Raw genomic sequence first — 21,336 nt, forward strand, 5'->3', positions numbered from 1 at the left:
AAGACACCTTTGTTTTCTGTCGACCTTTGATTCCTTGCCAGAAGGAGCTACATGGCTAGGTGCAGCCACAGGCTGCATCACCAACCGTTCCCTTGTCATAGCTTACTGAGCAGGCTGGAGCACAGGAGGTAACGCTCAGGATCACCTTACCTGCCTGTCAAGGGCTGCATTTATGTCACAGCTGTGAATCTCAACTCCTAAACCTCCATGCACTGGGAATTCCAATCATCTTAAAAATCAGATTTAAACACACCTGTGTGCCGTGACTGTAGGAATTTAGGCTCAGCACTGCTCGCCCAAGGCGCTACAAAATCCTAGAGATTTTTCAGTTAAAGTCCTTGGGCTATTTCCCTGGGGCTGATACTCACTAGAACCCATCTGCATAGCCCTGTCCTTCAATCCTAGGATCCACAAAGTTGGGACGCCAAGCCTGGAGCCCCATCTCAATTCTTGCTGGTCTGGGAGAGTTTCCTCTATCCTGGGCCGTCCCGGGTGCTGGTTCTAGTGCTGAGTCTTGCGGGCAATAAAGCTCTCCCTGTTTCAGGCACTGCTTCTCTCTCCTCTCTGTGCCTCTGCTTCTGGAGGCATTCCTCTGTCCCCTTCCCCTCAGGAGCATTTAGTGTCATCTCCCCATAGCTTAGGATTCCGGACAACAAAGTATCAAGAGAGAAGCACTGTGGCTGCGGGGAGCTTTTGTTTCAGGCCCTTGAAGAAGCTTTTGAGTCCAGGTAGAAAACAAGGATCTCAGTGAGCTATCCTACAAGCTTTGAAAGATCAGCCCACAAAGAGTTGATGGGTTCCTGAGTGTGTGTGCGGAGAGTTCTTCAGTTGCAGAAAACGTCTGCTATTAATGGCTGACCCCGAGCTAGAGATCTCGGGCATGCAGCCACAAGGAGTGGGTTTGCTTTATCCCGAAGACCATCTGTAGCATTTGAGTCTAACTAACCTATGCATGCAAAGCTTCCGGCATATATAGAGAAGTTTTTTTGGCCCTGAAGAATAAAGTAGAGAAATTGTCTTTATTATTAAAAAACAAAAATACCCTGTTTGTAACTATAGTGATGTAGGACTGTAGTCCCAGCTTTCTGGAGAGAATCCCAGAAAAGGCAGGAAGGACAGAAGTTCAAGGGCACCTTCAGTAACAGCTACTTAACAAGGCAACCTGGTCTAGAGACTGAGTCTCAAGGAGAAAAAAATAAGTCTCTTTCTCATCGGAACATTTAATAAGTCAGTGTGATACAACAAGCCATTTGAATTTATTTTTTCAATTGATTTGTTTAAAAAAATCAGATAATGTTAGATTCCATTCAAGTTTATATTTACTTGCTAAGATTCTGCATACAAAGTTGATAGCAACTCATTTAGTACATCGTCCAAGTTAGTCGTTGTTGTTGGTGTGACACAGCCTAGAGTCACCTGAGAAGAGAATCCTCACACGACAAACTGCCTGGATCCGTCTTGACTGTGGGCATGTCTGTGAGGGACTGTCTGGATTGTGAATTTGTGGAGGAAGACCTATCCTGCTGTGGGTGACACCAGTTCTCTAAACAGGAGCTTGTGAATGAGCGAGAGAATGAGCCAAACATTCCTGTTCCTCTATGGTTCCTGCCTCAAGAACTGCCCTGGCTTCCTTTCATGATGAATGGCAACATAGAAGTGTAAACCAAATAAATTCTTTCCTCTACAAGTTGTTTTTGTCAAAGTGTTTTATCACAGGAGCGGAAAGGGAATGGAAACATGTATGTGGCCTTATGTGCTCCCATTCTTGGGTACCAGAAAGGGAATCAACCTAGAGAACTTATTTGATCATCCAGCGCAGTTCAGTCATTCCAAAGTCATTCCGTCCCCTCTCACTTGTCACCTATGAAGAAGCTTCAGCCACATTTGGGCTGCGAAAAGGCACATTTGGAAGGACCATTTTAAACCTCTGTGGATGGCACATGTTTGGAGATGCTGATCGCGCGTGCTGAACGTGGAATACAGCCACTAAAATCATCTCCATGCTGAGCAACGACAAGTCTCCAAGGACGAGGCTACTGAGGGGCTCATGGGGTACCTCATGACTTCCGAGTTTCTCACTCCAGCTGAGCCACTGGTTTCACACTTTTCCAAATCCTCCTTTTCTGTCTCCAGGTAGTGCCAGCAGTGTGCGATTCTACTGCCGGAGAAAAATGCAATTTTCCTCAGGTTGCTTTCGTGATCCTAGTTTTCTCAAGGGTTTGAGGAGTCTTCGCAAGGCACAGAGAATGTATCTAAGCAAGGGGTTGGATTCCATGGAGGTCTACAGTCACCTGCTCCTGTATCCAGTATCAGTGAGGCACAAATCAGGGCAACACAGCTCTTGGTGCAGGGCAAAGAGGAATTTGCCAAATAATGTGACTTACTAAGGTGGCTTCGAATTCTGGGAGCTGTTAGGATTCAGCATCTGGGACAAGGGGGAGAAAGTAAAAAAAGATGTAGGATACTTGGCGAAAGACTTGACTGCCACCGTCCAGTGGTGACAGAGAAAAGCTTAATTGCTTCCTGGTTATTGAGTAGGAGTTGGTATCAGGGCTGGCAAGTTGCTCCCTGGTAGCAAACACAAGACACAAGTCCTGGGTTCCATCCCTACCATGGGAAGGACAACAAGAACCAATAAGAAAGTATTAAGAAACCCATGTCAGGCCCTCTGCTGATTCCTGGCCCCTACTTCATAAGCAGACAGTAGTGATAACTGACCTTAAATAAACTAAAAAGTCCCCAGAGTTTAATTTAAATCAGAGACAACTTGAATACAAAAGTTGTCCATTTAGAATTTATTTTAAAATAAGTCCAGCTAGAAATCAATTTTATTGATGCCCCAATATAGAGATTAGGGGCCCTTACCTTTAAACTGTTCCACATCTTCCTCCTTGTCTCTCTCTCCAGAACTCAAGCTCCTAACATTTCATCCTAGTCCTAGGTGTGACTGTTTCTCCCCACCATCTCTTCCTTTCTCTTCCTCTCCCACTAAGAATTAAAGCCAGTGCCTTACGTGTGTTAAATATGGATTGTACCCCTGGGCTACGTCCCTGCCCTGCAGTACCTTCTAACTGGCCTCTTGCGAAGTTCCCTGCCCTCCCCACTTTTCTGTTAGTTTTCATTTCCTCTTGCTCCAGTATGGGGAAATACTAAACCAAGAAAAATAAAATATGCCTTCCTGTCCTTGTAGATTTCCAGGTTGCTGTGGATTGACAGGGTAGACTGGGTAGAACGGGGTAGGGTGGGGTCCTCAGGGATGAAGCCACTCATTCATATCTTCCTTCCCTTCATCTCCACACAAGATCAACATTTTAGTCCAAGCCACTGCTCCATGAAAGCAGGAGCCTCTGCATCAGTCTGCCACACTCACACCCTCCATGAACTCCAACTAGAGCAAACTCCTTGCGTGCCATCAAATATGCAGAACCTCAGACTCTGCTGAGGGAAAGGCTGGATCTGTCACATTCTCTATAGCTAGATGACATGTAACCATGGCGTCCATTCCTTCTTCAACTCCTAAGGGAAGTTCCAGTGCCCTCAAAAGTGTTGTGATGGTTATTTCTGGTTGTGAAGGAACTACATCTGGAATGAGCTAAACCCAAATGGCTGGAGAGGCAGCTCTCTGCCCCTCTCTCCCATCTCCTCTCTCTCTCTCTCTCTCTCTCTCTCTCTCTCTCTCTCTCTCTCTCTCTCTCTCTCTCTCTCTCTCTCTCTCTCTCTCTCTCTCTCTCTTCCCCCACTTTCTACCCTCCCAATACCCTCTAAATAAAACTCTCCATACCAAAAAAAAAAAAAAAAAGGCTGGGCATACATGTGAGTTTTTTTTCTTAAATCATTTGAAATGGGAAAACCCATTTCTAATCTGGATCTTTGAGGTGGGAAAATCCACCTTTAATCTGGACCACGCCTTCTGCTGGCAGCCTTTATAAAGAACATGGAAGGAAGCTAGCTCTCTTTTGCTTACTCTTGCTCTTGTTAGCAAGTCCATATCTTCTCTGGCATTAGAGCCTACTCATCAGAATTCTGGTTTATTCTGGTTTATATGATTCTAGTTTATATAGAGAGAAAGAGAGAGAAGATAGATGATAGATAGATGATAGATAGATAGATAGATAGATAGATAGATAGATAGATAGATAGATAGATAGACTGATGGATAGATTGAGAGAACCCTGACTAACACAAGTACTTTCCACCTATAATCTGCAGAGAATACTAGCTACAGTTATAATGCTTGGCAGGCATAGGGCCTCTCCCTAAAGCAACAGCAGCACCCACCCTCATAGTTGCTCTTCACTTAAAACAATCCTAGGTTTTATCTGCCCGAATCACCAGTTGTGCAGGAAGGATCTGCAGTTGCCAACTGGAGATCAACACAAGCGCTCTGCAGCTGCTCTCTTTGAACATCAATTTAAGCCAGGACGGGTAACCAATCTGACACTCAGGAGGCTGAGGCAGGGTGACCATGAATTGGAGGCTAGGCTGGGGTACTTAGTGAGAAGCTATCTTAAACAACAAACAAACAAAAAACATAAAGGAAACAAGCACTAATAGCCGTTTGTACAACAAATTTAGTCTTGAAATGAGTGAGAATAATGGATGATAATACTTCGGGTTTTAAAATGAATGCAGAAGCCTATCCTAATGAAATAATTTTTAAATATGGAAGGGTGATTTTACAGTAGATTTCAAGTAACAAATATACAAGGGATGATGATAATAAAATGCCAATCTGCAATCAGCTCAGTGAACCTGGTCAATCAATAATCACAGATGTAAGCATATTAAATCACCAAATGAAATATTACAAAGTAACTTATTTCCACCACTGAAGGCGGCTATGAACAAATAATTAACTGTAGAGGGGAGAAAGGTCTGGCTGGCTGGAGAAAGGTGACACACTTCTCAATGCACATGAAGAAACTTAATGTCACTACTAGTAGGAGAAACGAGTATCTCCCGGTAACTGATGTATATCTATCACTCTGAGAAGGATACGATGCCCATGTCATATTTGTGCCAAAAATATTTAACCACAATCTAATCATGAGGCAGAAATCAAGCAAATCTAAACCCACACTGTTCAGAAAAAAAAAAAAGGTATCCTGGGAGTTTAGGATATCAGTGCCACAGGCGCTAGTTCTAAAAAGGCTGGTGGACTGGCTCTCCATGGCTAACAGAGATACAAGACGTGGCAAGTTAGTATACCAATGAAATAAAAAAACAGGACAAAGGATGTTGTTGGGACAAGGAAAGTTGGGTATTAGACAACCACGCCATATTAATGTCTTATCTTATATTTTTGGTTATTTAGAACACTTGACTTTCAGAACAGGCATGGAAGCCCATAACTATAACCCCGATTCTGGAGATGGCTGAGTCAAGAGGATGAAAAGTTCAAATCTAGCTTGGGCATCACAACAAGTTCTCCTCTCAAGAAAATGACAAAGCTCAGACTAACACTTAGAACACCTGTTAAAGCTAGCTAGCAACTGCTTTGTACAGGTACAGAGTGCAAACTTGGACCAATGGAGCATGTTTGATACACACACACACACACACAGAGAGAGAGAGAGAGAGACAGAGACAGAGACAGAGACAGATTGTACAGTCTTAGTTCCTAGTTTTAAAATGTTGCTGATCACACGAAGTTTAGAGAATAAATATGTACTATCAAAAAGTGAAATCCATTTTAAGTGTATTACCAAGATAATAAAAGGTAAATAGTCTTTCTTACATCTGTTGCTTCTAGCTCCCTCGGCTCCCACAGTTCACATCATCCATAGTCTATTTTAAGACACCATGAAAAGAGACATAAGATTCTGGCCGAATCTTGCCTCTCATCCTTTACTCCCTGTTCTTTGGTGTCAGAAGGTGCTGTGGCCTTGGGCTGAATTTTCCTAGAGACAGAGCAGGTATGGCAGGGATTTGCCCACAGGTGCATTTTAATGAGCTCTGCCTACTTCTCTCTTTCCTTTGGGGAATCTAGCAGGGTGGTAACGGCATGTAAATGAGTTCTGAGCGAAGACTAATTAGCGAGGGCCCCTGGAGAGTAGCCAGCTGTTGGTTGTGAAAGGAAATAAAATAATAGGTCACAGCAATAAGTCAAATCACTTCAAGCTGATTTCCAAGCACCTTTCCTCCCTGGGAATCTTAAGCAAATGCAGAGGGAACAATAAAGACCTTCAGGTAAAGAACCAAAGAATTCTGGTCACTATTTGGGGGTTCGTCCCCAGGAATTCATTACTAAAGCAAAGCTTGATCCCTCCACTTTGAGTGCCGTCTCCACTTATATTTTTACTCTAAAATGATGTTTGGATATTCATTAAAAGTAACAATAATGTTGGTTTTTCTGGATTTCCTGGAAATCTTGACTGTCCCTCTCTTCATTTCTCTCCAGAACTTTCTTCCTGTCTTCCCCTTGTCTCACTCTCTCTACTGACCAAAGCAATTAGGCATTACCATACTTGGCTTTGACCCAATCCTCCTGAAAATCTCTTCCATTGCTCAGACATTAAGGAAATGAAGCTGTGTGAAATAAAGAAAAGGGGATCAGAGGTCATCAGTGATCAATGACTAAAAGATTCATCCATCTAAGGGGAGCTTCTTAACCCTTGCCATGCCAGGAACCCAGCGATAAGTCTGTCAAATCTGTGGATTGTTCCCATCAGATGCATAAATTCAAACACAAATTATTGTGAGAAAATCCAATAAGACTGAGATAAGGTTGTTAAGATGTGTTTCAGAAATGACCTTCTGATGTGGAAATGTGGTCCTGCAATACATCCTCCTGAAATGACAAGCTGGGATCATTCCCACAGTTCCAAAGCAGTGATGTCAACTTAGGAGCTCTTGGCAGTGTCTGTCACTGTGTTGTTTTTGCTTTTAAACTTTTTTCTCTTTTTTTCCTTATTTTTGAAGATAGTAGTCTCAGTATACAGCACAAGATGACTTCGACACCCCCCCCCGCCATCCCCTTGCCTCCGAACTACTTGTAGTTGTCTGCCATCATTCTCAGCCCATTTTAAAATTTAAAACATCTTTACTCATGTACACTACACATACAGCCCGCCACCAAAATATTTTCTTTCAATGTGTCTATAGCTGAGAAGAATCATGTATCTCTTTTCACTGGGTATATTGTCGTGATGCAAGTTCCCGGATGTAGATGGACATAGATAAACAATTTCAAACATGTGAAGAATCTTGAGTGGCTACAACTGCAGATGGGCACTGATGGGCACAAAGTTATTCTGTATACATCAAAGTGTTTAGCAGGATATGTGCATGTTGATTTCTGGTAATCAAATGCCTTCCTGTGAATTTTAACTCAGTCCTAAATCTTCACCCACATCCAAGTCTTCCAGCCACGAGGATGCTCTCTTTGCTAACAGCTTCCTCCTGGCTTTATCATGTTTCCTGGTTGCTGCTATTTCTTTTAGTTACTCAGTTGACTCTGGGTTCTTCTTTAGATCCTCTGTTGTAATCCTTTAGTTAATTACTTAAATGACTGATTTATTTTGGTCCATTATAAAGTCTCCAGAAATTGACTGAAAGACAACTTTCCATGACTGTCTCTGTGGACAAGAATGAGTGCTAGTTTGGGATACAGTGGAGTGGTAGAGTCTTTGCCTGCTTTGTGCTAGACCTGGGTTCAATTCCAAGAAAACAAAAGAGAAACAGGTGCCAAATCTGAACCCTTGTTACTTCTTATTTTTCTTTTCTTCTTCTTCTTCTTCTTCTTCTTCTTATTATTATTATTATTATTATTATTATTATTACAATTTTTCACTTCCTCCCCTCCTCCCATTTCCCTCCCTCTCCCCCCATTCCCCCTTTCTCTGTTACTTCTTGCTCCCTGCTTTATGGTTTTTAAATCTACCATTTATCTATTTATTTTTTGCTTTTTGTTTCTATAATGTTTTCTTGTGTTTATAGTTAATTTGTATTTTTTTTATTTTTTCTTTGTTACATTTTAGTGTGTCTGTCTGTCTGTCTGTCTGTCTATTTTTATTTTATTTTGCTTTGAGTCAAGGTCTTGCTATTTAGCCAAGGCTGGTCTTGAACTAGTGACCTTTCTGCCTCTGACTCTGTTTTGCAAGGACTACCAGCATGCCACCACAGTCAACGGTATTATAAATAATACCAATCAAAATTTCCACTTCCTCCCCTCCTCCCACTTCCCACTCTCCCACTCACCTTCTCCTCCTCCCCCTCCAGTCCTAAGAGAGGGCAGGGTACCTTGCCCTGTGGGAAGTCCAAGGCCCTCTCCCTACATCCAGACTTAGGAAGGTATGCATCCAAATAGACTAGGATCCCAAAAAGCCAGTACATGCAGTAGAGACAAATCCCAGTGCCATTATCATTGGCTTCTCAGTCTACCCCAATTGTCAGCCACATTCAGAGGGTCCAGTTTGATCCCGTGCTCGTTCAGTTCCAGTCCAGCTGGATTTGGTGAGCTCCCATTAGCTCAGGCACACTGTCTCAGTGGGTGGACCAACTCCTCGTGGTCCTGACTTCCTCTCTCATACTCTCCCTCCTTCTGCCCTTCAACTGGACCTTGGGAGCTCAGTCCAGTGCGCCAATGGATGTCTGTCTCTAGCTCCCTCCATGGCTGGACGAAGGTTCTATGGTGATATTCAAAATAGTCATCAGAGCCGGGCGGTGGTGGCGCACGCCTTTAATCCCAGCACTCGGGAGGCAGAGGCAGGCGGATCTCTGTGAGTTCGAGGCCAGCCTGGTCTACAAGAGCTAGTTCCAGGACAGGCTCCAAAAAAGCTGCAGAGAAACCCTGTCTCGAAAAACCAAAAAAAAAAAAAAAAAAAAAAAAAAACAAAATAGTCATCAGTCTGAATACGGGACAAGGCTAGTTCAGGCACCCTGTCCTCCACTGCCAAGGGTCCTAGTTGGGGACATCCCTGTGGACTCCTGGGAACCCCTCTAGAGTCAAGCCTCATGCCAAGCCCAAAATGGCTCCTTTAATTAAGATATCTCCTAGCAGCCTTATTTGTAATAGCCAGAACCTGGAAACAACCTAGACGCCCCTCAATGAAAGAATGCATAAAGTATGGCACATCTACACATTGGAGTACTACTCAGCGGTAAAAATCAATGACATCTTGAATTTTGCATGCAAATGGATGGAAATAGAAAACACTATCCTGAATGAGATAACCCAGTCCCAAAAATATGAATATGGTATGTACTCACTCATTAGTGGATTCTAGCCATAAACAAAGGACATTGAGCCTATAGTTCGCAATCCTAGAGAAGCTAAGTAATAAGGTGAACCCAAAGAAAAACACATATAGATCCTCCTGGAAATTGGAAGCAGACAAATCGCCAGGCAAAAGTTGGGAGCATGGGGGTGGGGTGGGAAGAGAAAGGGGGAGAGAGAAGGGAGAAGGGGAGGGTTGGGGAGAGCTTGGGGGAATGGGATGGTTGGGATGGGGGAAGGACGGATATGGGAGCAGGGAAGCGGGCTCATTTCTTATAGCTGGGATCTGTGTATGAGTTTAGTCTCCTTGCTGAGTACTGCAAGTGGTACTGCTTGGTGAGTTACTGTTCTGTGGAAATACTCCATCAAAATGTGCAGAAAGAAGCCTGCTGTGAGTCTGCCCGTGATGGGAAGTCTAATCGTCAGAGATGTTCTACTTGGATAAGATGCCAAATCACGTACCTGGCATTAAAATGTAACCTGGGAGCACACGTGGGTGATAGCATGGGCTGACTCTCTAGACACCAAGCAAACTGTGCAGAATCAGAGCCCACAGTAAAGACATTAATGTGTAGTATTTAGTATCCTGTATTCTGTTTGTTCAGAGTTTCTACCTAGTTGGGTCTAGTATGTCTGTGAGGGTGATGGGAGGTTCATGGCATGCACCAACTCTGCAGTCAAAACAGGATCCCATAGTAATTTGAAAATTCTCGTATTGAAAACATAAGCAACAAGAAGCTCAGTAGACTGTTATTCCAAATACATCCTAAGTCACATATGTTGGTTTCTCTAGCCCTACAATATTTTCACTTATATAGGGAATTTGGGGGTAAGAAATTACTTCCCTTGGAACTGGTAAGCTGGCTCAGCAGATAAGGGGACTTGCTTGCAAAGACTGATGACCTGACTTTAGTCCCTGGAACCCACATGGTGGAAGGAGAGAACTGATACCTGCAGGTTGTCCTCTGACCTCCATACACACCATGGTACATGGTGTGTCCACATACGTGCACACGCACATGTGCGCATACACATACATACCTTATCAAATAATAGATAAACAAATATTATTTAAGCAAAGGAATGGTTTCCTTTGATAATTGATGGTCTCTCAGTGTTTCATTTTTTTCTTTTCCTTTGTTAGCGTATATTAACTCTAAAAATTGTTGGGTTTCATTATGACATTTCTTGCATCTCATAACCTTTGGCCTTACCTAATATGAGTTGCTGTGTCTCTGTGACAATCCCACTAGTATTTATTCTCCCCCCACATCTTCCTCCTCCCCACCTCTCCTTCCTCCCACCTCTCCTTCCTCCCACCTCTCCCTCCCCATCTCTTCCTCCCCACCTCTCCTTCCTCCCCACCTCTTCCTCCCCACCTCTTCCTCCCCACCTCTCCTCCCTCCCCATCTCTCCTTCCTCCCCACCTCTTCCTCCTCCACCTCTTCTTCCCCCACCCCTTCCTCCCCCACCTCTCTTTCCTCCCCACCTCTCCTTCCTCCCCACCTCATCTTCCTCCCCACCTCTTCCTCCCCACCTCTCCTCCCTCCCCATCTCTCCTTCCTCCCCCACCTCTTCTTCCTCCCCACCTCTTCTTCCTCCCCACCTCTTCCTCCCCACCTCTTCCTCCCCACCTCTTCCTCCCCACCTCTTCTTCCTCCCCATCTCTCCTTCCTCCCCACCTCATCTTCCTCCCTCACCTCTCCTTCCTCCCCACCTCTCTTTCCTCCCCACCTCATCTTCCTCCTCCACCTCATCTTCCTCCTCTACTTCTTCCTCCTCCACCTCTTCTTCCTCCCTTACCTCTTCTTCCTCCCCACCTCTCCTTCCTCCCCACCTCCTCTTCTTCCCCACCTCTTCTTTCCCCCTTCCACTACTCTTTAAGGATCCTTGCATGTGTCATCTTTGATACTTGTGCAGGAGCTATTTTAAGGTATGAGAAAGGAGTGGCCATCTGCATCACATGTTTGACTTGTTCTTCAGAGCCTGCCATCCTTAAAGGCCCTTATTGGCTAAAGCCCCGTGACATGGTACACTGTGGGTGTGGTGCCAGGATAGTCTAACAAGTGGGGGGTTCATCTTTACTTCCTGGAACATAGCACCCTCGTGCTAGAGATGATATCACAAATTATTAATGTTGTTCAGATGTAAACTATCTGTAGTTGAGTGAAAATTGATGTTTTTAGAGAATTAAACTTTAACATTTCAGTCATAAATGATCCCTTCCTCAGGTCAGGACTAGTACCAGCTTCTTTTTGTTGTTGTTTGTTTTGTTATTGTTTATTTGTTTGTTTTTTCCTAAATGGGAGATACAAATGTGACCTGTTTTCACATCTGAAAGCTATAGGTTCAATATCTGTATTACCTTGAGAGTAATGTGAGGTTGCCATGTTGTCAGGACAAACTGCCTTTGGGAAGTTCATGGAACATAGTGGTCTAATCTTGAATTTACTGGTCTATTGTTCTTGAACTTACAGTATCTGTTTTTCTCCCCATTTCTCCCCATGACAAATAAGGCTCCATATTAATATTGTTGTCATATTATTATTGTTGTTGTTTTTCGAAATAGAGTTTCTCTGTAGTTTTGGTGCATGTCCTGGAACTAGCTCTTGTAGACCAGACTGGCTTCAAACTCACAGAGATCCGCCTGCCTCTGTCTCCCAAGTGCTGGGATTAAAGGCGTGCACCACCACCACCCAGCTAAGGCTCCATAGTATTAAAGGTATAGACTTAGCAACTTCCCAGGAGTCTCAATTGTGAGCAACCCTGTTACTGAGAAGGCTGAGGACTTCCCACATGGAAACACTGGAGAAAATACAGCAGACCACCTTAGAAAGCTGTGCTTTCTTGTGAGATGTGATGGGTCACTCATCACACATACTCCTTATTTTTGCACTGTGAGGCAAAATGCACATGACATCATGTTCTCAAAAAATAAAAATTATTTTTAAATTATTTAATGTTTATATGTGCATATAGTGTGTTTGGATCTAGGTCACCACCCCCCAATTCCTTTCTCTTCCTTTCCAAATCCTCCCCATCCCCCACCCACATTTTCTTTCAACTTCAACTTCTCTCTCTCTTCCTTCAACATCATCTTCTCCCCCTCCCATCTAATTTGGAACCCACCAAGTCTATTTAGAGTTTTCTGCATGCTCATGGATGTGGGATTGTTTACTAGAGCGTGGGGAATAGTGTCTCAAGACCTGAATCCCTGAAGAAAAGTGACCCTGGTTCTCTCATTGGCCATCAATTTCCTATGGCTCTCTCAGCTAGTGGTGAACTTCAGAGCCCTCCCTCATCCTGCTGGGCTTTTGACTGGTCTGATCTGGTGTGGGTCTTGTGAGCACAGTCCCAGTCTTTGTGAGCGCATGTGTACAACTGCACTGTCCTAGCCAGCAATGATGTTTTCCTGCAGAAATCCACTCCCTCTGCCTCTTCCGATCTCTCTGCCCCTCTTTTTGTCAGAAATAGAAAAAAAACAGATATAAAAAATAAAAAAAATAAAAATTTAGACAGGCTCTCGATATACGGCTCTCTCTGCCCTTGAACTCACAGGTCCACCTGATTCTGCTTCCCAGTGCAGGGATTTAAAGTTATGAAAATTATTAATACTGTCCAAATAAAAGATTCTGCTAAAATTCCTCTGATTTGTTCCCTGTGTTCATTCATGAAGGGAATGCTAAATTTTAATCAAAGATTAAGGAAAATAAAAATGTCAAAAATCCAAGTCCATAGATTAGCTATGAATTCTATCTGTAGATTCAAAGAACAAAAAAACCATGGTTTCCACAGGAGATGAGGCATCCTGACTCATATGCCCAGTAGAGCACCGTAGAAAGAGTGGCTTGGCATGGGGCAATCTACAATGGTGCCGTCACTCTATCACCTTCGTTCGCGTCTTCAGTTTGATGGAAGATGCTTTAGTGTTTGTTGAGAGGTTTTGAGATGTGTGCATTTTTTGTCAGGGAGCTGAAACTGCTTATGATCTTGAGTCATTTATTCCCGCTGTGTCCAGCTTCTACTAACAGATAACTGGGCTTCACACATGGTTAGAATTAACATATCTACCTTCAGCCACTGTCTACTGCCTCTGTGCATTTGGGAGTAGATAACATTTAACCCTCTCTCACCTGCACTTCCCAAACACTCATTTGTCCTGAGTCTGGCTTGGCTTCCTTCCTCAGTGGTCCCCTCTGAATCTTCTCCTCTGTTTCACATCCCACCAACCAGAAAAACAGACATTTCTTTTATATCAGACTTTAGGGAGATCTTCTCTTCATCTTTTCTACCTTCATAAACACATCAAGTCCCATTTTACCTCCTTTCCAAGTTCCTTGTTGTCTTTAACTGACTTAATCCCCATCTTTACAGTTCAGATTTTAGTGAAAGAAGTACAAGGTTTCTTTGGGCACCTTATGTGCAGTATGTACTGGGGATGCAAGCCTGAAACATGTTCAAGCCTGGAGTGTGTTCCTTGCTTCATACACACACACACACACACACACACACACACACACACACACACACTATCCAGGAACACAGCCTTGGACATGGGATTGTTTTAGAGTGACGTGCAGGATGGCAGGGGAAGAACCATTCACCATGAGGACTGAAGAAAAGGAAATGTCACCCATGTTGTGGAAATAAGAAAGCCTAAAGAGAAATGATGTTTAAATGGGAAATTAGAAGGTTTATTACAGTCACTCAATGGCCGGTATAGGAATTGGGACTTTGGGGGTGCACTTGCCATGTCAGAGTCCAGAGGGAAGAACAGGAAAGAAGAAAAAGTGTGATTGTGGTTGAAAACCTCAGACCAGGTATTTGAGTCCCGTGGCGCTGCCAAGCGGCAGGCAGAGTGGAGATATGTGCTCATTCTGTTTGTGGGGAGGGAGTACCCTAAGGCTGTGGGGAGCCCCTAGAAAAGAAATTGAAATTGGACAGAGCCCTTAAATTTACTCTGCTCTCACAATCTCCTACCTCACTTGCTTCCAGGCTCACCAACTCACAAATGTCCAGATATACCAAACCTTTCCCTTGACCCTGAACATCTTCATCTGGCTTACTCTGCACAGCTCCTGTGACTCAGATTCATGTCAGGTCCAGCCTTCTCCAGTTCCAGATGTCCCTAACCAGAGTTAGTTTTCCTCTCTGCCTAAGTTCCAATCAACCATTTTGCTCATGTCTTGTCTCTCGCGGCAGGGTGCCTCCTATTGAAGTCAGGGTGTCTGGGACACCAGATCTTAAGTTTCTGGGAGGCAAGAAGAACTTTTAGTCACTTATATGTTCCATGTATGACTTGACTGTCCTTCCCTATTCGGAAATCCACAAGCCTTAGTGAATTCATAGGTAGAATGATTGCACTTCAACACTGAGTACGTCTCAGGCCACATACCCAAACCTCAGTCTAGCTCTGATAGTCTAGTTTCCTCAATTATACAAGACTGTTTTGTTAGCGACATTCTTTGATTTCTTAATATGGATAAATGGAGTCTCAAAAAGAATAGCAGTTAAAAATTTTACTAAGAAATGATGAAGTATGTATTGAAAGCTAAAAATTATCATTTGATAATTATTTATTGAGTCTGGTTGTGTGGTAAATGTGTGTGTGTGTGTGTGTGTGTTGCTCAAATCAAGCCCGTGGCCTCATGCACAACGAGTACATGATCCACCATTGAGCTCCATCCCGGCCCCCAACTGTGCACCTGTCTCTGAATATTCAACCGTGAATAAGACAGATCATTGTTCTGGAAACATTTAACACATGATTTTATGAGGTTGGGGATTTCTCCATTTATAGAAGAATATGCATTTAGTAAACTGGAAACAAATTATTCATCCTTTCATTAAGATGCTATGTGTCTGCAATTACAATGAAAAGGGGGACTGTGAATTGAAGGAGAGTGGGGGAGGGCTATATGAGAGGGTTTGGAGGAAGGAAAGGGAAGGGAAAATAGTTATTAAAATGCAACCTCAAAAATAAACAACAGAAATGAGTCTATTTGCCATCTAAATCAGTAGTGGGAAAAGTAGTTTGAAGGGCAATGTCAAACACAAGTGCCCACGGGTAGCCATGTTCTCATTAAAATATTAAAAATATGAAAGGAGAAAGATTGCTTGGTTGCTGTTGATTGGCATTTGTCTAAGCTGTGGTTATTACCATCATTTTACATATTCTTTAGCTCTGACTTTAGTGAAGCCTGAGCTAGGAAGTTGATAACTTTCTTCTCAGTGCTGCTTTTCTCGTTGAGCTTGGAAGTACCCATAGAAGTGTTAAACCATAATAACTACATATATTCCCATATATATCCATCATTGTATAGGACACTGCAGATATGAACATCTTAATTCATGCTCTCAAACAGATTCTGGAAGTAATGTCTTATTAAAAAATGGATTGTTCCAGGAGAAACATTTCTGAAGAAAATACTTTTATAGGAAACCTTGGTATGTTCTCATTTTCGAGGTTAATTTAAAATAACATTAGTGGCTATACTAGATTTTTCTGAGATATGAGTGAGTGCTAAGGACAAACAGCATCAATTTTCAAAACACCCCAGGTTAGGGCAGAGACTATGAGAGAGGCCTTTGGTAGACAAACATGAATTGCTAGAAAAAATATAATCAGAAAACTTAAGGAACACTCTCCATGTTTCTCTGTATGCATGTGTGAAGAAAGATCAGTGGCTTCAAATCTAACTAGCTTTTGCTTGTTTGTCTTTCGAAACCTTTTCTAAGAATCGCCCTTGTGGAGAACATTCCTGAAGGCCTTAACTACTCTGAAGATGCCCCGTTTCACCTGCCACTTTTTCACGGCTGGATGAACTTACTCAACATGGCCAAAAAATCAGTTGACATAGTGTCTTCCCATTGGGACCTTAACCACACCCACCCATCAGCATGTCAGGTAAGCCACATCCTCTATGACTATGACGGTTTTACGTGCATTTTACACTCCTTGCTGTCTTTACCCTCCACACAACCAGACCAGCTCAGCTTTCAAACTCCACCTTCCCCCAGAGATCATGGACACTTACGTGTTTATACGTTTGGGTAGATGTTCCATTGCTAGCTGTGTGTCATTCGGTTGTTACAAGCACTCCAGTTTTTCTCAGGGCAAAATCATATTTCATCTTTGTCTACAAGAGGCTCGCTGTACTGTGCTGCTAAACACCATGGGTTTGAGGATAGCACCCACATAACTAGCACCTTTCAACACACAGCCTTGGATTCTGCCACATGTAGTGTGTAGGCTTCCACATCTATCTGCCTGCTGAGACATGGATTTGGTGAAAGTATGTCATACAATTCCCCTTCAAGGCCTCTGAGTTAACTTTTTTAAATAGTGAAGTCAAACTTCCCAGGACTGTTGTATGTTTTTGACTCTGTCATTTTGGGGTAGCTAAGGAAAAGATAATTTCTGAATTAAATAGTCTGACGTAAAAGTGGAAAAGATCCTTGTAATTTTTAATATCTTTTTATTTATAATTGCTAAAACCATGGTGGTTCGCGTTGAGCTCTTATCCATGTATATGACCATTGGACCATATTTAAATGTCCTTTCTTTATCAGGGGTCATGGGTCAAATTAGTTTTGTTGCTTGGGATATAAATCATGTTGGCAGAATTTATTATCACTGTATATTGCTGTCCTGAAATCTGTTATTCATCAAATTATACCACTCTGACTATTTTTAAGTAATAGTTATCAGAAAATAAGTAGAGACCAAAATTACAATGGTCATACTAAAATCTTTGAGTAAATTTATTAAATTACATTGTGTTCACTGTCTTCCCTACTTCGACCATTTAAGCGTGTGTTTTGGGTTTTACTGTTGCATAATCTGTTACCCACAAGTTAGTAACTGGGAAAACAAAGATCATTTACTTATTTCTGGTTTGGGGTAGGGTTTCACAGCCAGTAATTTATGTAGTTATTGGGGGATGGATTACCCAAGACCAGAGGATCCAGGATGAATAGAACATAGTCAACATCTCCACTTTGAGGGATGAAATGTATAGAGAGGCTGGGTCACTCACTGGGTCTCTCAGAATGCTGCAAATGGACTTGAGTTCTCTATGTTGTGTTGGATCCATAAAAGAAAAAGAACAGAAGCTCAGAGGCTTGTTAACCTGGAGCCTAGCATTCCAGATTACTGCGTCCATCATTTATTGACTTAAACAAGTCATATAGATACAAGATGAGACACATCCAGGAACTGAGTGGACCAGTTGGTTGCCATCTTTGGAAATGATATACCGCAGACCAGTTTCTGACCACAGCAAGTCATTAAATCACTGTATTCCTAGAAATGCAATCGAACCCTTGGCGTGAAAGGTTCACTGCCTGGATCTGCATTTGAGTTTCTCTTGCTTTGGAACACATGGGCTTAAAAGACTGTTCACATGCCCTCATGACACTCCAACACCCAGTGTTAAGGCAGGGATGTGACAATCACTGACACGTGTTCAAAAGGAAAGGAGAGCACACCCGTCATTGATCTGTAGTGAGGCCAGATCCAGAATAGCACATAGCTGGAGTTTTACAACCTGAGAAGCAGAAATGTGTTCTAGGATTTAGTTGTGCCTATTTTGTGTATTCATTTGTGGTTGTTTGTTTGTTTGTTTGTTTAGAGACAGGGTCTCGCTAGGTAGCCCTGGCTCTCCTGGAACTTGCTCTGCAGATCAGACTGAGATCACTGAGGTCCCCCTGACTCTGCGTACCAAATGCTGGAATTCAAGTCATGTACCACCATGACAAGCTATAGCAAGTAGTTCCCCAACCTGCTCATCTCATAAGCTGTGTTGTTCTGGGAATAGAACCCAGGGCCTCATGCATGCCTGGAAAATATTCTCCTGTGGAAGAACTATACTCTCAGTTCATGTTCTTTTCCCATAAGACACAGACCAAGTTTCCTGTATGTTCTTTGTGATGATGATGGATTTTGTTTACTTTGATTTGGGGGGAGAGAGTTTTGTATAGCTTAGGCTCCCTTCGAACCTGTTGTGTAGCCAAGGTGATCCTGAACGTCTGGTCCTCTTGACTTCACCCTTCAAGTGATGGAATTGCTGCCATAAGCCACCACATCTACTCAGTGCTGTGGATTAAACCCAGGGCCTCATGCTTGCTAGGCAAGCACTCTACCAGCTGAGCCACATCTTCTGCCTTCTTTTCTCTCTTTTAAAGAAACTATCTTTTATTTAATGGAGAATAGCCAAACATGAGAGTTATTTCTAAACTAACAGAGCCTGCAAAGTGCCTGAGGGGACCATAAACAGCAGCAAGATGAACAGGACGTATAATCCAAAGCACCTATCTATTTATTACAATGCAGCTGTAAGCAAAATACACTGAGGAACTGTAGACAATGGCAGACACCCAGCTTAGCAGCAGACAGACACAAATAAACATGGTCACTTTGATCTGTGTCTCCTCTAGATGAGAGGTGAGCTTGTAGAATGAATGATGGCCGTTATTAGCAAGAGTGGTGAATATAGACTTTACAAAAATATTGCTTGGAAATTGAGATTGGTTAAAAACGCATTATATATGTCTCCAAAGGGCTGCTCGCTTGCTCTCTCTGTCTCTGTCTCTCTCTCTCTGTCTCTGTCTCTCTCTCTCTGTCTCTGTCTTTCCTCTCTCTCTCTCTCTCTCTCTCTCTCTCTCTCTCTCTCTCTGTGTGTGTGTGTGTGTGTGTGTGTGTGTGTGTGTGTGTTTGTGTGCATGTGTGTAAGGTTACATGTGTATATAGATTGCTGTCTGTGAAAGACCAGGTCAACCTCAGGCATCATTCCTTGGAATCTGTATACCTTGTTTATGAAAACAGGGTCTCTGAATGGGTCATATCAATGATGAGTAGGCTGGACTGTTGGGCCAGTGAGCCCCAGGAATCTGCTTTTGTCTGCTTCCCCAGCACTGGCATCACAATGGGCTCCCCCATGCCCAGATTTTCATGTAAGTCCTGGGGTTATAGGCCATCATGTTTAACCAAAAGCACCCACAGAGCTGTCTCCAAGCTCCAAAGATGCTGTTTTGATTCCCACTCTAAAACCCCCATTTTGTCCTCCCTACTTCTCACTGGGGTCATTAACCTTTGTGTCTGTTGCCTTCTGTGCTTTGCACCGCATGAAGGCCCAGGTGAGGGCTAGCAGAGCCTACAGTGCCATGGAAACCATACCTTACAATTAGTGAAAATGCTTGGTCAGAAAAAGAGAATTTCTTTCTTTTTGTCAGGATGATAACTTTAACCAATACAATATTAAAATTTAGAGGGCATTTTGATTGCTAATTTATGAGATTAAATGGTAGGATTTTATGAAATCAAAACTTTTTTGGGGGGAAACCCAGGCCGTGTGACTGCTGGAGGCTGATCAGTAGTTCTATCTAACCCATGCAGTGAGAGTACCAGTTCTTTCTGTCTTCACAGTGAGGCACCAAATGAAATAATTAATGAGCTGAGACGATAGAATGTTGAAGAGATGCATTTATGCGAAATCAATTAGATGCTGGCGTCCCAGAGAGCTCCCAATTGGCATGATTGCCAACTGATGATACATTGAAATTGTTTGATTTTGGAAAATTTGGATTGTTTTTAAATTACACAGGATTTTGTGGAGTTAATGAGGAATAAGAGAGCGCAATGATCCAGAAGGTCGTTTGCAAAGTACATCTTGATCCTGTCTCTACACATTAAATGGTTAGCAGAGCTCAGAAAGCCTGTAGGATTTGCCTACTTCGCAGCTGTGTGGTGTTGACCAGGATACAGGACTGGCTGGGACTCCATTTTCTCAACATCAAAGCCAGGTTGATAACAGATAATGTAGATTAAGTTAGAGCCTGTGTGTGTGCTCATTGCTATCATAAATATTATCATGTGCACTCGTCCATCTGTGCATGCACCAATGGTCTCATTCCAGCCAGTTTAACACTGTTAACCAGGAATGAGTTAGAGGCTTCCTCTGGTGGAAACTGGGTGATTACATCAGTGAGACCCAAGGGAGATGAGGATTAGATAAACTGTCATGATGTGCCCTGTTCTGACCTTCACTCTGTTTATTTACATTTTTATACACACACACACACACACACACACACACACGAGAGAGAGAGAGAGAGAGAGAGAGAGAGAGCTTTTCGCCCATCTGTTCATTAGGCTTTGATTAACTCACTCATTAAAGAAAACCTTCCCTATCTCTGAGGTCAGGGTCCACCTCAGTTTTCGTAAATATCTGAAACATATACCCCCATCAATACCCCAAAAGCCTTTTCTCTTTTTTTATTACTTTATAAATAATACCAATCAAAATTCCCACTTCCTCCTCTCACTTCCCTCCTGCTTCCCCACACACTCTCCCCTCAACCCCCCTCCAGTCCTAAGAGAGGACAAGGCACCCTGCCCTGTGGAAAGTCCAAGGCCCTCCCCACTACATCCAGGCTTAGGAAGGTATACACCCAAAGAGAATAGAATCCCAAAAAGCCAGTACATTCAGTAGATACAAATCCTAGGGCCATTATCGTTGGCCCCTCAGTCTGCCCCAATTGTCAACAACATTCAGAGGGTTCTAGCCATAAACAAAGGATATTGAACCTATAGTTCATGATCCTAGAGAAGCTAAGTAATAAGGTGAACCCAAAAGCCCTTTCCTAAGAATTTTATAAGCTTACGTTTTCTTATGTTTTACCTTCTGTTGCTTCATCGCTCATTATCTGGTGAAGTTTTTTTTTAATTTTGATTTGTTTTCCTTTGGGGGAGTGTAGATGATAAAGTTTATTTCAGTTAATAGTTCCATATCATAGTCCATTATTGAAGAAATACAGGACAGGAACTCAAGGGAGGAACTGGGAGGCAGGGACTGAAATAGAGGCCATAGAGGAAAGCTGTTTACAAGTTTGATCCCCATGATTTGCACAGCCTGCTTTAGTATACAACCCCAGAATGCATGCCCAGAGGTGGTACCTCCTACAGAGAGCTGCATCCTGCTATGTCAGTCATCAATCAAGAAGAAAAGATGCCCACAAAGGTTTGTCCACAGGCTGATCTGGTGGGGACATTTTCTTAGTTAAGGTTTCCTCAGTTAAGGTAGCTTGTATCAAGTTGATATAAAATTAGCCTTCACATA

At 42.8% G+C, this 21,336-nt stretch overlaps 1 protein-coding gene across 1 annotated transcript in view; it reads left to right on the forward strand.

Annotated features, from left to right (window-relative positions):
• Positions 1-21,336, forward strand: part of Pld5 (phospholipase D family member 5) — a 326,043-nt gene that overhangs the window by 167,436 nt on the left and 137,271 nt on the right. Inside the window, exon 3 of the mRNA XM_038349747.1 lies at positions 15,956-16,124. Coding sequence (XP_038205675.1) covers positions 15,956-16,124 — 169 coding nt within the window. The remainder of the gene's footprint in view (positions 1-15,955; positions 16,125-21,336) is intronic.

The sequence above is a fragment of the Arvicola amphibius genome, chromosome 12 (genome assembly GCF_903992535.2).
Source record: "Arvicola amphibius chromosome 12, mArvAmp1.2, whole genome shotgun sequence".
Classification (NCBI taxonomy): domain Eukaryota; kingdom Metazoa; phylum Chordata; class Mammalia; order Rodentia; family Cricetidae; genus Arvicola; species Arvicola amphibius.